The sequence below is a fragment of the Gymnogyps californianus genome, chromosome 6 (genome assembly GCF_018139145.2).
Source record: "Gymnogyps californianus isolate 813 chromosome 6, ASM1813914v2, whole genome shotgun sequence".
Classification (NCBI taxonomy): Eukaryota; Metazoa; Chordata; class Aves; order Accipitriformes; family Cathartidae; genus Gymnogyps; species Gymnogyps californianus.
This window is the reverse complement of record NC_059476.1, coordinates 30956904-30971880: the sequence shown is the minus strand read 5'-3', so window position 1 is coordinate 30971880 and position 14977 is coordinate 30956904. Positions and strand designations below refer to the sequence as shown.

Here is a 14977-nt window from a genome sequence, read left to right as displayed (position 1 = left end):
GCCTACAAACATTATGACAAGATCAAATTACTTATTAAGGTTTTATTCTGTAGCATGATATTCTAAGTCTCTTTTGTTGCATAGTTCCAATCTGTGCAGTTGGGTTAGTGTTTCAGTAAATGAATTCCTACATAGATTTCTCCTTTCATTAGGACTGCTACTACATGCAATGAAACATTTAATTTTTAGGCTGTATGCTATAAAGATGTTTCCTTATTCAGAACTTTAAATGTAGGAAGTGTTGACTCTTAGAGTATCTTAGTATAGTTGCAAATATAACTGTAAATTCGTAAATGTCTAAAATGTCTAAAATGTCTGTAAATCCAAGATGCATGCCTGCACAGGTTGCAGTCTTAGACTGAATAACTGAAGGCTCTCAAAGATTTCAAACACAGCTACTTTTAAGAGTAAGATTTCCTCATGGCTCTTCGCTTTTGTTTCTCAGAGTGGCAGCCTGTCTGGCTTGTGGCTGTACTGTCACTGGAGTAAAGAATTCCCACTAGAGCTGTCACCTTAGGGGAAGGAGGAGAAGAAAGGGAAGATATGTAGTTTGGAAAGTGAGGAAACACTGAGCCCTCATGCGAATTTTACTGAGTTTGTTTGTGTGCATTTCCAGAATTTCCAGGAAGGGCTTTGGGATGTTGCAAGGGAAGTGATAACTTCAGTCAGTATTTACCGTGCCGATTTTGCAGAATGAACCAAAAGTGGATTAAAAATCTGGAGAATTTTGCAGACTTCTTGATGGTACCAGGGATTTTTTGGGGTTTTTTTTGGTTTTTTTACATCGTTCTCACTGTGAGCTACAAGGTCTGGCAGAACACAAATGAATTAGCCTTTGCTTAGCAAGACCAGTGAACAGGAGAAACTCACCTGGCTGGTCGAGAGGATGAATCGATTGCTTGTCAAATATGTCTCATCTGTAAATATCTCTGGCAGTTCCTTGAAGTGTTCCCGTGCCACCTCTCTGAGCCCTAGCAGATGATTGTCTATTGCCATTCCAGTAATAGCCTGTGTACAACATGATAAGACACCAGCATTTAACTGAGTATGGAGACATTTTCTTGGCTGTTACTGCCTTGTTTTCTGGTCAGAGTTGATGAACTTGGTTTGAGTGATGTAATGCCTGTAATGTTCAGATATTACTCTGAGTACATACTTTGCTGATGATCAGTAACTAGAAATTCATATGGTGCTCTGAAGATGTAAAAATTAGGAAGGAGATGATCTTGAGGTGTATTATGTGCTGATGTTATCTGGCATTCTCCTCTTAAGGGGACAATTAAAAAAAAAAAAAAAAAAAGAAAAGCACAAGTTTGCTTTTCCTCTTAAGAGGAGAATCGTTTTAACCTCTAATAAGTGCCTGAAGCAGGGAGCCAGGAGTGCGTAATCTTGTTTGGTATATTAAGGAGTAGGCACCCATTGGGAAAGGGGCTATTTGTTCATTAGCCCAGACGGAGCAAGGATGCTTGCAAAAAAGTAGCATACATCAGGGCAGTGTTTACGTTATTTTTGCCATAGAGGGAAACTGACTTGATAATCAAAGGAAATATTTTGCTATCACACAAGATTTATAAGGCTGTTAGCAATGACATTTTTGCAACATAGATCAATGTCATGTCTGAAGAGAGGCTGAGACAGGCTAACGAAATAAACTGTGAGTCAACGCATAGGAAAAAACTGTGCTAAATTGAATTTTAGAGCTCCACATTTAAGATAGCAATTCTACTAGTAAGCTCTAACAAGGGGAAATAAAATCATTAAATTGCTTTTTGTTTTATGAAGTAGATTTTTTTGTTTTTCTTAGGAGCTATTACATTTCAGTCTGTTACACACAATTTAGTCAGACCATGTAAGTCTTGCCCATAGTTTAAAGGCACAACAATTACATTCTGCTATTCTGAGAAAGAAAGGGGAGCTTGGTGAGTAGAAATACCTGGAGACCTTTTTAAATTTAAAGATAAATTAATTTTCCAATGGCAATTTTAATATGTTCCCATGATCTACACTGGAGGCTGAATTTTATAACAGTTTCTGGAGCTGAAATGACTTGGAGGGGGGATTTTATGGAAATTTTTTCTTTTTTTTTAAAGAGATGTTGTACAGAAATTCCATTGGTTGTGACCTAGTAGACCTACAGTATGTTGTGTTCATTCTGAGGTTACCCTGAGATGGTTCAGGTGAGACAGTTGCCCTGAAGTAAGACTTGCCTCTGCTTTAGAGATGACGTGGAGTCTCAGCTTCCAAGGTGTGGGTTCCCAGCACAAGGCTTGAAACACAAAACTGTTTTTCTTCCCTGCTTCTTTTGTTTCACAGTCTTAGGAACAAATCCTGCCTGAAAGCAACACTTCACCTCTCCAGTGCTCTGAGTATACCTCTGAAACCACCTCTGGAAGTGAATGATTTCTTGAATATTATGAATGTTTGAACAGTGATCAGCAATGTGGTTTTGTTAGGCAATGGTCTGAGGCAAAACCGTAGGTAGCGAATTCACTTAACATAGCTGGTTATTAATATTTATTAATTTCATGAGTGGTTTGACTAAGTTGTTTGTAGAGTAAGTCTGTGCTTTGTCTTGGCACAGTGGGATGTAGAACATTACCCAGGCCGAATTGTCTCATTTTTAATCAACAGAAAATGAGTTGTATTTGATACTAAACTGATTTCTTCACTGGAGGGCATCTCTTCCTTTTATTAGACACTGCATTCAGGTCTTTAAAAGAGAACTTGCTATAATCATCCCTCATTGTTAATGACCTTTATTAGAAATGGCATTTTGGAATACTAGAATACACTTTCCAGAATACCAGTCCGTCTGAGGATCAGGTCCCAGATAGGGACCTCTCTCCTCTAGGGAAGAGAAACATAAGAAAATGCATAAATGGTTAGTTTGGGGGGGGGGGGGGGGGGGGGAGTTCCTGATGTGTTACAGCTGTCTTGAGCTTATCTGTAATGTTATAGCTTATGGGTCTAAATACCTGTAAATTTGGGGGATCTGGATTTTGCAGATCCCCCCAACTTGTTTTATTTCTCATGCATGTTAGACAGCAGTTAAGTTGGTTGCTTTTAAGCCTTGCTTACTTCTTGTCCTGATAAGGCTCTCAGCTGTCCACTTGCCATACCCCATTAGAATACCCCATTGCCACTTTTCTTGGTTATCTTCATGGCTAACATTTCATGTTGATCACAGAGCACACAGAATAAAGGCTTATTTCATCTGGCTACTGTTCTCCCTTGCAAACCTTTCAATATTTATAAAAAAAATCCCTTTATTAAATTTTGATTGCAAGCTCTTTAAGATGGAGGCCATTTTTTAATTGTTAATTTGTACAACACCAAGCTTAGTGGAATCCTAATTTGTGGCTGGGACTCCTAATTATGACACAGATACAAATCATTAATGTTTCACAGATGCACGTTCCCTGTCAATATGTTGAATACAGAGTGTCATGTTCCATGACAGTTCTAGATAAGAGAGCTAATAACCAAGAGTGATGGTCTTGCCACTGATGTCTAACGCAGAATTTTGTTATCTTGCTTTCCAGGAAGTATTTTTTAAGGCGAGGTTAGTTGAATATGGCTATTTGGAAGGTGTTTGGGTCATTAGAAATTTTCATTAAGTGTGACATAGCAGGTACTTTCCTAGAGATGCCTACATTTTCTGGTGCTTAAATAGTTAATGATTGTATCTTTGTACTTTTCTTGAAAAAACTAGCTAGTCCTTATTCAGACAAAGCAGTGGTTTACTTACGAGAATAGTGTAATTAGTCTGAGCTGCAATTGCATCCTTAAATCTCTGCATCTTCTCAGAATCCTGTTGGGGAATCAAAATATATCTATTATTGAATAAACTCTCAAAGAAATAGCATCTTCCATCAATTAACCAGCAGCCAAACAGCAAGCACTCTCAAATGTCCTTTGCTCCTGGCTCAGGTGTAAGTACTCGTTATAAATGAAAAGCCATAGGGATTCAATGTCCTGGTCAGCAACGGTGCCTGGTTGTGCAAGGGTTGAACAGGCTTATTGGTGGTGGTTTGTTTGAAGTCAAGCAGAGACTTGCAGTTCCTTTCATGGATTCCTTCCACGGATTTTGGGGGTGTAGATTATTACTAATTGAATCACTCCATTTGAATTAGGGAAAATAATTGCCTAGTGTAATTCAGTGTTTTCAAAACAGCCAGGCAGTATATCTTCTCCAGAATGGTTTATCTAGACAATGACAGTGATATTAATGAAAGCCATTACTGATATTTTACTAGCCAGTCAAAAAATTACTCCCCTGTGTGAAAGGGCATCTAGAATTTTCCAAGGCTGCTCTAGCCTCCACAGATGCCTCACATTTCAGATAACAAGCTAGTAAATTTTGACTCCTGTCAAATGGCAGCCTTTTATATTAAGGGAACAATCCTAAGAAGTGCTGCCCTGCTGTACATCAAGTCCGACACTCCAACTTTGGGAGACCCTGAAACAGCCAGAAATGACTGGGTCTCCAGATAAACAGGGAACTTTCAGCTCCTATGGACGATGAATGATCTTTTGAACAAAGAATTCATTTTAGAAGCAATTCAAGGCCACCATCAGGGACCTTCAAAGTACAGAGTCTGGTATTTTTTCATAGGGCTAGAGCTAGGCCTTAGTTCCCTTATACAGATTAAATTACCAAATGCAGTCTTTAAATCTGATTAATTTACAGCTATTCAAGCAATCTCTGCAGTGTCAGTTGCTGCTTCTTTTACAGCAAGTGTCAAATGCATGAGATATTTCTCCTGCTAGAGAATCAATCTGACTCGATCAATCTTTGGTGACTGTTCAAGCTATCGTTTGAAGATCATTTTTATTAGCATCAGATAGAAAATTGGTTTTAATTTGATTTGGATTAAAGGCCATTAACAAACAATATTTTGGGGAGTTCAAGGCTACTTAAACCAAGTGATGCATCTCTTTGTCCAAAAAATAGAATTAACCCCTTCACATCCAGAGGCAATCTGTAGGTCTAAAGAAATCACCTTGGAATAGGGTTGTGTTAAGGGGGTTTTGTTTCTAATGATTCTGTGATAATAATATATATAGTTTTGAACTGAAAGATAAAGATGTTCACGTCAAAACAAAGATTTCTAAAAGTTTGTGGGAAAGAACAATCACAGATCAGTTTAAATGTCCTTTGCATCTCTCAGTGGTCAAGCCAGGAAAACTATCAGTGGATTGGTTTGCATTATGATTGCAGGTTTTTCAGGGGGAATGAAACCATTATTCTCCCTATTTGCTACTGCCAAGGCATGCAATGTAAAGATTTGGGGGCTGAGACTGAGCTCACTCTAGACATGCATGGCATTCTTCTGCTTGCTCGTGTGAAGCAGTACAGTTTAGGATGCTGTGAAAGTTGGGCACAATCTCAGATTTGGGTGGTAAAATGGTGCGAAATGCTGAAGCTTTGGGAGAGCTGCAGAAGTCAGTCAGTGTTGGAATAAGGAAGGTAGGAAGAGATTGTTGAAGGGAGCAAGAAGGATCTGGCAAAACAGCGTGCTAGGAGCAGGCTGGCTCCTCCTAGGAGTACAGTCAGCCTGCAGCAATGTGTGTTGGGACTGGGGGTATGCTGAGCACCCAAGTGTGGAAGGGAAGGTGTGCACAGATGACAGCAGCTTCTAAGGAAATACAATTAAGAACCATGTTGTCAGACAGGACACTGATAGCAAATAACAACAGCCTCTTCTTGTCTACTGTACGGTAGTCACTATTATGTGTAATAGTATGGTCACAATCTACCTTGAATTACTCACTCAGCGTAGGGAATTACTTCAGGTTTCCTTTGAGTTATCATTTTAACATGGAACTTATTTGACTCTTGTTCATCATGAGCTAAGTTCTGGTCATGGTAACCTTAAAGAGATTGAAGAAGCAGTGGAGGAACAGAGCACTTCTCTGGGCAAATTTTCCTCATCCTCTGGGACATTAGAGCTTGGTTTACAATATTTCATTAATTTACACTTAATCTGCAGCCCGGCAATACTTCTAGCAATGCTATGCTAGATTCTAAAGAACAGCCATGTGGGCTGTTGCCACTGGAGTGGGCTTACTGTGCAAAATAATCTATATTGTGGCAGTGTTTTGCATCTAAACAGCCACCTTGTACATTCCTTGTACAGCAGTGAAGTGCAGTGGGTGGAAGCGGCACACAGAGAGACATTGAGGGAGGCTCTCCAGGGATGGCGGGTGGGACAGTGCACAAAGCTGTTTGTGCAGCTATAGTCTCAGCTCTCTCAGCTGTACCTCTTTGCATCCCCATCTACTATGTCCAGGACTCATGCTTCTGGCAAACAGATGGTGGTGTCTCAAAGAAAGGCAATTTAATTTTTGTTTTTGCAGGATGATGTCAGGACAGTTTGGACAGTTGTTTTATTAGCTTGATGAAGTTTTTTCATCATGAAGGTTCAGCCCCCTTGAGGATCCTGTAAAACTAACTCTATTTGGTAGAAACATACCTTTAAAACCAAAAAGATCAGCCAGAACATATCCACTTTATCCAGAAATCAAAGCATGTGAATTATATTACTTCACACATTGCAATCTGCAGCACAGCTGTCTACTGCAGGGGACCTGCCAGGCAATTCCCCTGGTGTGGCAGTATAATGATGCTGAACTTCGCGTGTTCAGCCTAGATCTCTCCAGGGAGCTGAATTTGGATCTGATGATAGATCATTCAGAAGACAGTACTAAGTCTAAAATCAGATGTTTTGTTTCTTATAATGTCATGTTTAGGCACCTCTGAATCTTTTGGATGCTTAAATAAAAAAAAGAAAATATTTATATTTAGCTTAATGGTTGGTTTGCACAAAAAGCAAAATCCTGTAAAGCTTGCTACCCTGCCCTATGCCTTTATGTTCTCGGTTAACAGTTAAAAAGTGAGAGATTGGGGATCATGAATGCATTATTTGCTTAGTGTTTTGCCAAAGAAGGCAGAGGGAGCCAGACCAACATACCGATAGACCTGTCTTGTCGTCAGTCATTGCTTTTACAAAAGCAAATGCTTCCAAGGTAGCAGACCTAATATTGTCGACTCTGCCCTCCTCAAATCGGCGTATGGAAGCACTTTCGTAGGTAGGGACAAGTCTCCTGTGGCATCTGAGAGAATGAAGTAAGAAAAACAAAGAATAATTATTTTCAAGGAGTCATAAAGACTAAAAGAAATATAGACTTGGTACGTTTTATTGTTACAGCCACGATTTTATTTTTTGCATAGTATTCATCTTAATGTTGATAGAATTCTATAAGAAACTTAAAAAAGATGGATGCTCACTCCTTTCTAATATGAGGAGCTGCATACAGCTGTATACATTTTAGTTATGCATTGCCAGTAATAAATGACTTGCTGTGTAAAAACAAGGCTAGTAAAACTAAAATTTACTGAAAGATCTCAAGGAATGTTTTATTTGTACTGCATCATAAAATAATTGTGTAATTAATCATTTACTTATGGGCTTGAAATATGTTTTATTTAAAACAAGAAAAAATGCACTCTGTGTGTGAATGAAAAATAGAAAACTAAAAGGGGACAAGGGTGCTATTTGAGACTGTGAGCTGGAATGAAAACCCACATAGCAAATAGAACAGAGTGTGAAGACTATTGTTTAATTTGGGTCCAGGTATATAGCTACTATTCCTCGCTTCAGGAGTCCTACTGTGCCTTCCAGTTGAAGCAGAGGTCTTAGAACATAACTGTCCCCTAAGGTTTTTGTTGCATACATGGGATTTATATCATGGCTGGGATCCAGATGAAAATCTTGGACCAGGTCATTGTTGGAGTTTGGTTAATGGAATATGCAAAATGGATGTTTAACAGATGTTAATGGAGTACGCAAAATATGTTAGGCATCTCTGGCTTTGACTAGGTAAAGACCACTTCAGGATTTAATTTGACATGTTAAAGAATTATTCGTGTAATAGACTGTTCTGCAGGAAACTATGCAACCGATCCCTAGCCTGGAGCATTAGCTGTTCTGACAACACAGAAAGGAGCTTTTAACTTTGATAACACCATGGAAATTAGAGGATATTATCAAATCTTGGGATGCCTGTGAAGAAAGAAGCAGCAGTAGTTACTATCCTGTGTAGGAACTCTGATCTGATATGCTGCTGTAGTATTTTTCCCTGTGAATGCTTTTTGCCCTGCAGTGCAAGGGATGCATATGTGGTGAGCTATGGGTTACTGCCACGGTTCCTCCCAAGCTACCTGCAGTGGCCAAGGGAGTGTTTCTGCCCCAGGGACTTGAACTCCCTAGCTGCTTCTGCTGCTGTGGGTGGCAGGGTTATCTGCCACTCCCTGCCACATTTCCTCACCCTCTTCTCTATGCCAAGCGCAGGGACAGCTGTGGGGAGGGTCCTGGCTGGGAATGGCGTCTGTGGGACACGGGGATGGGAAGGTAGGGCAAGGAGAGGGAAAGGGAGGGAAGGAAAGCGAGTACTCTGTCTCAGAACCAGGTGGCAATTTCTATCTTGTCTGACCTACAATTAGGCAAGATCACTCATTTGCATGCAGGAGGCATTTGTTTGGGTGCTAAGGAAAAAATGGACCCTCTGTATAAAAAACAAATTGTGAATCTCCTCTTGTGCTACCTTGTTCCTATGATTTGAATTAACCTTACCTGTAAAATGCCAGCTGAAGTGCTACTTGAATGTAGGCATCTGGGCTAATCTTTTGTTTCTTAATAAATTCCTTTCCATAGTTCTCAAACTTGTAGGCGATAAAGTCCAGATTTTTTACTATCCTGGAAAACAAGCAGAGGCAGTTACTGCAGGGGAGATGCAAGAATCTCATGTTCCATTTCCATTTGCAAATAAAACCCAGAGATTATTTCCTGCCTGTACCCACTCGGAGGTGAGTGAGCTGTTCTGCAGGCAGTCCTGGCCTTTGGTAACTTGTTCCTAGTCAGTAACTTTTATTCATACAGGTCCTAGACTGGGCTTGTTATCTGCAGCCTTAACATGAGCTGTGGCACTCAGATCATTCTGTTCATTTGAGTAAAACACCTTTTTTAAAAAAACCCCTAGTGTTTCCACTTCTGAAGCCTAAGCCAGGGCCTCCTTTGTTCTCGACAAATTTCTGTGAGATTTACTAGTGTGAGAAATGGGTGGATTTAAAACCTGATGAAGGCTGTAAGCTCCTTGCAAGTTTCAATTTAGAGGACTACTACCTTTATTTAAGAACAAAAAGGAATTACTCTGCATTCTGAATGTTTTCATACTCTCGTGTATGCTTCTAGCCACTTTTAGGTCTCCTCTAATGCAATCATGCTGGACATACTTACAGCTGATCATGCAGACAATGTGTTAATTCTCTACAGAGAGATCACAGGTCTGAGTGTTGAGATGAAATAATTTGAAAAAAAAAAATCTCTCGTTGCCATCCCCACCCCCAAAGATCATGCAAATCTTTTACGGTCTGGAAACACAGTCAGAAGAACTAACCTTTGTAGGAGCAACATGGATGTAAACAAATTACATTCCTGAATTCAAATTGTTTATTCAAACCAGTTGTATTCTACTGTCCCATATACATATCCCCATTGCCCTGGCTTCAACTTTAGTCAGGTCAAACCCATAAAGTGCATCCACAAAAACAGAGGACCTGCACTGTTTGCATCCCGTGCAAATAGGACTCAGCTGGTTTTCCAGTGGTCTTTAGCTTTCCTAATATTTACATGGAAGGAAAACAATAGTAATGCAGTTCCTGAATACAGTGAAATAGCTCTAGCCCATAAGGGTGCCATCCTGCAAAGAGATGCTAGGTATGTCCAGCTTGGGAAGATGAGGAGGAGCGGAAGGGCAGGGAGAGCCCTCTAGGAGGAAACCCATGCCTGCACACAATGTGCTGGGTCTTTCCCAGCCTGCAGTCGTTGTTGAGAAAAATGAGGCCTCTGTTCTACCTTTGGAGTTTTTCTGCTGATGATGCCAAATGTGCCTGAATTTCAGGGGAACATTTCCATCTTAGTCTCCGTGGAGCGGGAAGCTCGCTCACTGAATCGGCTCGGACTAATTTCTTGGAGCTTTCTTTCCTGTTAGTATGTGAGAGAAAAGTCATTAAGGTCACAGGAATAATCCAATTGTTAAATACTGCTTTTTTAGCAGGTAAATGACTGATTTCCAACAGTTGTGTGGGTCTTAGTGGCCCTGTGCACCAGGGGGAATTTGCCACCGGCAGAGGCTTCCCGGGGGCCGGAGTGGGTACAATACCCATTCTGAAAGGGGACTCACATGTGCTTGAGCAAGTGTTCAGTGCACTGCACCAGTACGATGCCATCAAAAGGGGAATGTTCACACACGGTACCGCAGACTCCATCTCTTCCTACCACAAACTGAGCAAGGAAAAGAACAAGTGCAAGATATATAGTGAATAAATCATGTTCTGGGTAAGTTACCTGTGATGGCAACCTAACAAAAGATATTGTTGTTCTCCTGTGGTTTTCTTATTGCTCACATCAGGCTCTTCCTTGACTTACAGATCAGTGGGTGACTTACAGATTTATTGTGGGAGACTTGTCCTGTGAATGGCGTTGCATTGGATCCCTTTCATGTTGCTATTTTGGACTGAGTCCTGTGAGAATGTAAATTGTAGCATTTCCCATTGGAGTCTGGAAATTTGACTTAGCATCTGCTTCATGGTAGAGAAAACCTGTCACTGGAAAGACAGGCCAGGTTTCTCCTTCCACATTTGGGGGCAATGCAATTTCTGTATCTGGGAAGTCCCTTAGGATCACATTTTATTACAAATATTGTATCAAACGAGCAAGCTCATCCTTATTTGATAGCTTTCTCATAGCTTGTTTTACTGTCCTGCTTCCTCTTCATGTGTTTTTGTGGTGTTTTCTTCATTCCCCTTTTACTTGTCTTCACTCCTGATTTCATTGCATACACATGGTATAACTGGTGGCACTTAACCTGCTGCACTGTAGTTCTGTGATACCCGTATGCAGTTGGTTACTTCTGCATCTCAAACAAAAGCAGATGTCTAGGACCAAACTGCAACTTGTCTCACATGTTTTCTGTCCTTTTTCTGGACTTTTTCCCCCACTTCTTTTGAAGTGTTTTTGGCTAGACTTCTCCCACTTAGCTCATTCTGCGCATTTGTATCACACATACACATCCTGCCTCCCTGGTTCCCATGAGGTTTTCACAGTGTGTGTGATGCAAAAAGTTTACGTGGACATTTTCTGATGCCTTACTGCAAAGTTGAAGAAGAATGTGGAGAGAAAGAACAAGTCTTACTGTGAGAATGACTTTCTACATAATCTGCGTTTGCATGAAAGAAAATGGGATCTTTTTTCCCTAAGAATTTCTCTTTGCCTTTGAACTACTTCTGGCCTGAATATATCTGGACAGATGAAGCTCTCCCGTATACTATGCTAACTTATTTGCTTTCTGCTACCTTCTGGTAGTAAACAAAAAGAAAATCTTGTTTATTCTCATCTGCTTGAAGCATCTAAATTAGTGGCCCTGCAAATAACGGAGGATTCTAACTGAAGACAAATGGTTTGTTCTTTAAAAACACAGCACTAGAGTCTGCTAAGTCATTTGCAGTGGCGTAAATCAGGAATGACTACTGAAATGTATTTGCACTGGAGTAAGTCAGTGCAAGTGAAATTAGTGTTTTCTTTTTTCATGTAGCTGTTCTTAGATATGGCAAGAGCAACAAGCATTGCGCAAGCAATGTATCAGTCAGGGTTTTTTCAATTTTTCATGAGGTGTCAACATTGTTGACAGTTGGAGATTAATACATTGCTTCACCCTGGGCCTATTGCAAAATGTGAAAATAACAGTGCGACACTTTCAAATATGACAATCAAAATCTGATTGGGAAAAAGGCTGGAGAAACCAATACTTCCAGGAAAGCCTCAACAAGGATGTCATTAAATGAGTAAACAGTCTGTTAAGTGAGAACTTACTACTAACTTAAACACACGCTAAATTATAAGCAGTAGTATTTCTAGGACGTCAGGAAAATGCATGAGAAGAGAAAACAGAGAAAGCTATTGTGCTTTTAATTTTTGTTCTCGGATGCTAGTCCAGCATTTTTATTTCATTTGATTGAGTGTAATTAAATGCATACTGTTTTGGGTTTTTTTATCAGATGTCTACCTATCTGTATGTCTGTGTATCTGTCTACCTCAAGTGCAAAGGGCAACTTCAGGGAAGGTGAAAGCGTACCTGTGTTGGAGAAGGCCCCCCCCCGCCAGCAAGGCAGTAGGTCTGCTTCCCCTGCCTTGCAAGGAACAGCGCTGCTTACACCAACCCTGCCTTGGCAGATGCTAACACCACCTTCCCCTTTTTCTCCCACTTGATTCTAAGTGGTCCCTACCACAAGGGCAGCTGGAGTCCCTTGCCACGTGCAAGTAATATCATAGTACTGTAAGGTTTTTACCTGCATAGGTTTGTCATACCAACGATTGGCCCCGTTTTTATGGTAGCCTCCCCCATGTAGCAGTTGCAATGCCATGTTTGTATCATTGAGTTCCACCCCGCTTGGGCTGTCCAGGCACACCAGGCATATGCACCGTTCAATCATGTCAAGAGAGTCGCGGTTAGTAGAGTCTAGGGATAAAAGAGTGAAATGTTCACATCCTCTTACCTGTAGTGCAGGACTGGCTGGGGAACCCTGCTGCCTTGGAGAGCACTGAAGATCTGACCCTGACACTGCAATGAGCTGGTGTCTGCAGAGCTCTCTCAACAGCAGAACATCTTGGTGCAAGGAAACGTCACACCAAGGCATTCATTCATGTGTTAACTTTTGCAATATCTCTGTGTATCTTTCATATGATTCAATAATATCCACTTTCTTTTTCTGCCTTTCATTTCCTGAAGTAATTATATTACAAAATAAATCTATTTTACTCTTAAAGCCAGCAATGCTTACTTATTTTATATGTAACAGTTACAGAGAGGACAGGTGGAAAATAGAGAATTTCAGAGCTCACGCTATTGCTGCAGTGTTGCAGTATTCTGCTCTATAGCAGGGCCTATACCGGTTTTGTGCTGATCTCCCATTAAAACCCTTTTCTGGACAAGAAACAGCAGGGCCCATGTTGGTTTTGTGTTCTTGTATTAAAACCCTCTTCTCTCTCCTGTCCCTGGTCATTTCTTGTACTTTAGAGAAATAAGCCCTGGACTCGGTATATTGCCTACATCACATGAGGAAACATCTGTGGATGAGGTCGTGAGGTTTAGTTTTTGAACATGGTATTGCCAAAACCATGGGTTGCCACATTCCACTTCCCTCCTATCACTAGTGTACTGCTGAATAAAATGTGCTTTTTCTGGCTCTCTTTCTCTGTTTCTTTTCCCTATCCTGTCACTCTTGCTTCTACAGGTGGACTACAAAGGCTATTTTTATGTTGTCCTCAGCACTTTCCTCCTTATTTATGGTGTATTTATGTGGGTTTTTTTTCTCAGTTTCTTTAACTCAGAAATAGTATGAAGGTAAAGGTTTGTTTGCTTCTGAGGGCCAGTTTGAGGCATAGGAAATATTGAATTGTGAGCACTTAATACAGCTCTTAACTGAAAGGATGAAAGTGTGGAACCTATAACAAGAACTTGTTTTATTCAAAAGCATATAACATCATTAATTGCTCTTAAATGGTTGTTAATAAGATCAAAAGAAAAAGGGCTTTCAAACATCAACTTAAAATTCCTTCCATTCTTAACAGATCAGCTTTCATCTGCTGTTTTTGCTAGATTTTGGTGAAAATGTTTTTGTTTCAGAATGTTCTTAACTAAAGGTATGAATTCAGATTGATCAAAACTTCTTGCAAGTCTGTGCTAAGTTCAACAAATTGCTCAATTCAGGAGATGATTTTAGCTGAAAGAATGGGAAAAATATTTAAAATTAAACAATTCAGATTTGCATTTGAAATATGGAGCCAGTTCAAAATATGCATTTTTTTAATGTTTGCAAATATGAAAAGTAGCTTGATCCTCTGAAAGAACAGCATTTTTCAAAGTAAGAAAAAATGTACCTTCCCAAAATGAGTAACATAGGTTAGTGAGGTGCTAGAAAAAAAGCAGATGCTTGTGATCATCCAGGTTCATTCTCCAGATGCTGTGTAGTCAAAAAGAGCACAAATATTCAAGAAATAAAAAAGGTGTCAAGAGAAGGAGAGTCAAGTGATAGCAGTGGCTGAGAAGGAAGAGGGGGAGCTGTGGCCTCTTGCAGGTTATGGTAAGGTACTGTCTGTTGCTCTCTGGTGGCTCCTGCGAGGGAGAGTTGTCAGCCATGGGCCTGAGTGACAGGGGTGGCCAGCCTGACTTCTTGCAGGCTGCGTGGGGACCTGGTGGAGTGCATAGTGTGTTGTCTTCCCTTGCCCACAGAAGCAGAGTCCTAGGGAAGGCACCTGGTGTTCCTGCCAGCTCCTACAAAGACTTGAGCCCAGAGATTGTACTTGATGGGGCATGCAGATAGGTTGAGGTTTCTGCCAGTGATCTGTGCTGCCCTACAACATGTGAAACACTGATGTCCCTATGAATTGTCTTCAAAAGCATTCAGAAGCTTTATAAAGGAGAAGACATGTCCCTGTCCTCTTGGCTGTAAAGCTCTTCTAGTATCTGACACTTGCAGGGCTGCGTGTAATTGTGGTATTTATTCCATTGATGGTCTGGGTACATCAACACAAATGCTGAAAAGATCCTTGTGAGTGGAAGTTGCCCTGTATACATGAGCTGCTGGTATCTGCGGACAGGCACCTTCAAGGAAAAACTGGATAGTGATTTACAAACTGCTCACAGCTTGCTCAGCATTCTGCTTTATGTTTTCTGATAGGTTTATATATATTTCATTGTGGCTGCTGCCCACACATCTTTGACAGATATGAAGCCCTTATTCTGACATATGGCTTCAGGGTATCTTGATTCTAGGTATTAGAGTGAATAAAATTAAGCTCTGCTAGAAACAGAAAAGTAGGGAAAAGATGCCCTTACAGAAAGAAAGAGACATGTC

At 40.5% G+C, this 14977-nt stretch overlaps 1 protein-coding gene across 1 annotated transcript in view; it reads right to left on the bottom strand.

Moving 5' to 3' along the window:
- Positions 1-14977, bottom strand: part of CHAT (choline O-acetyltransferase) — a 29724-nt gene that overhangs the window by 1105 nt on the left and 13642 nt on the right. Inside the window, exons 7-13 of the mRNA XM_050899318.1 lie at positions 12410-12579; positions 10246-10346; positions 9918-10046; positions 8637-8759; positions 6975-7116; positions 3749-3811; positions 871-1008 (exon numbers count right to left, since the gene is read on the bottom strand). Of these exons, the coding sequence (XP_050755275.1) occupies positions 871-1008; positions 3749-3811; positions 6975-7116; positions 8637-8759; positions 9918-10046; positions 10246-10346; positions 12410-12579 (866 nt within the window). The remainder of the gene's footprint in view (positions 1-870; positions 1009-3748; positions 3812-6974; positions 7117-8636; positions 8760-9917; positions 10047-10245; positions 10347-12409; positions 12580-14977) is intronic.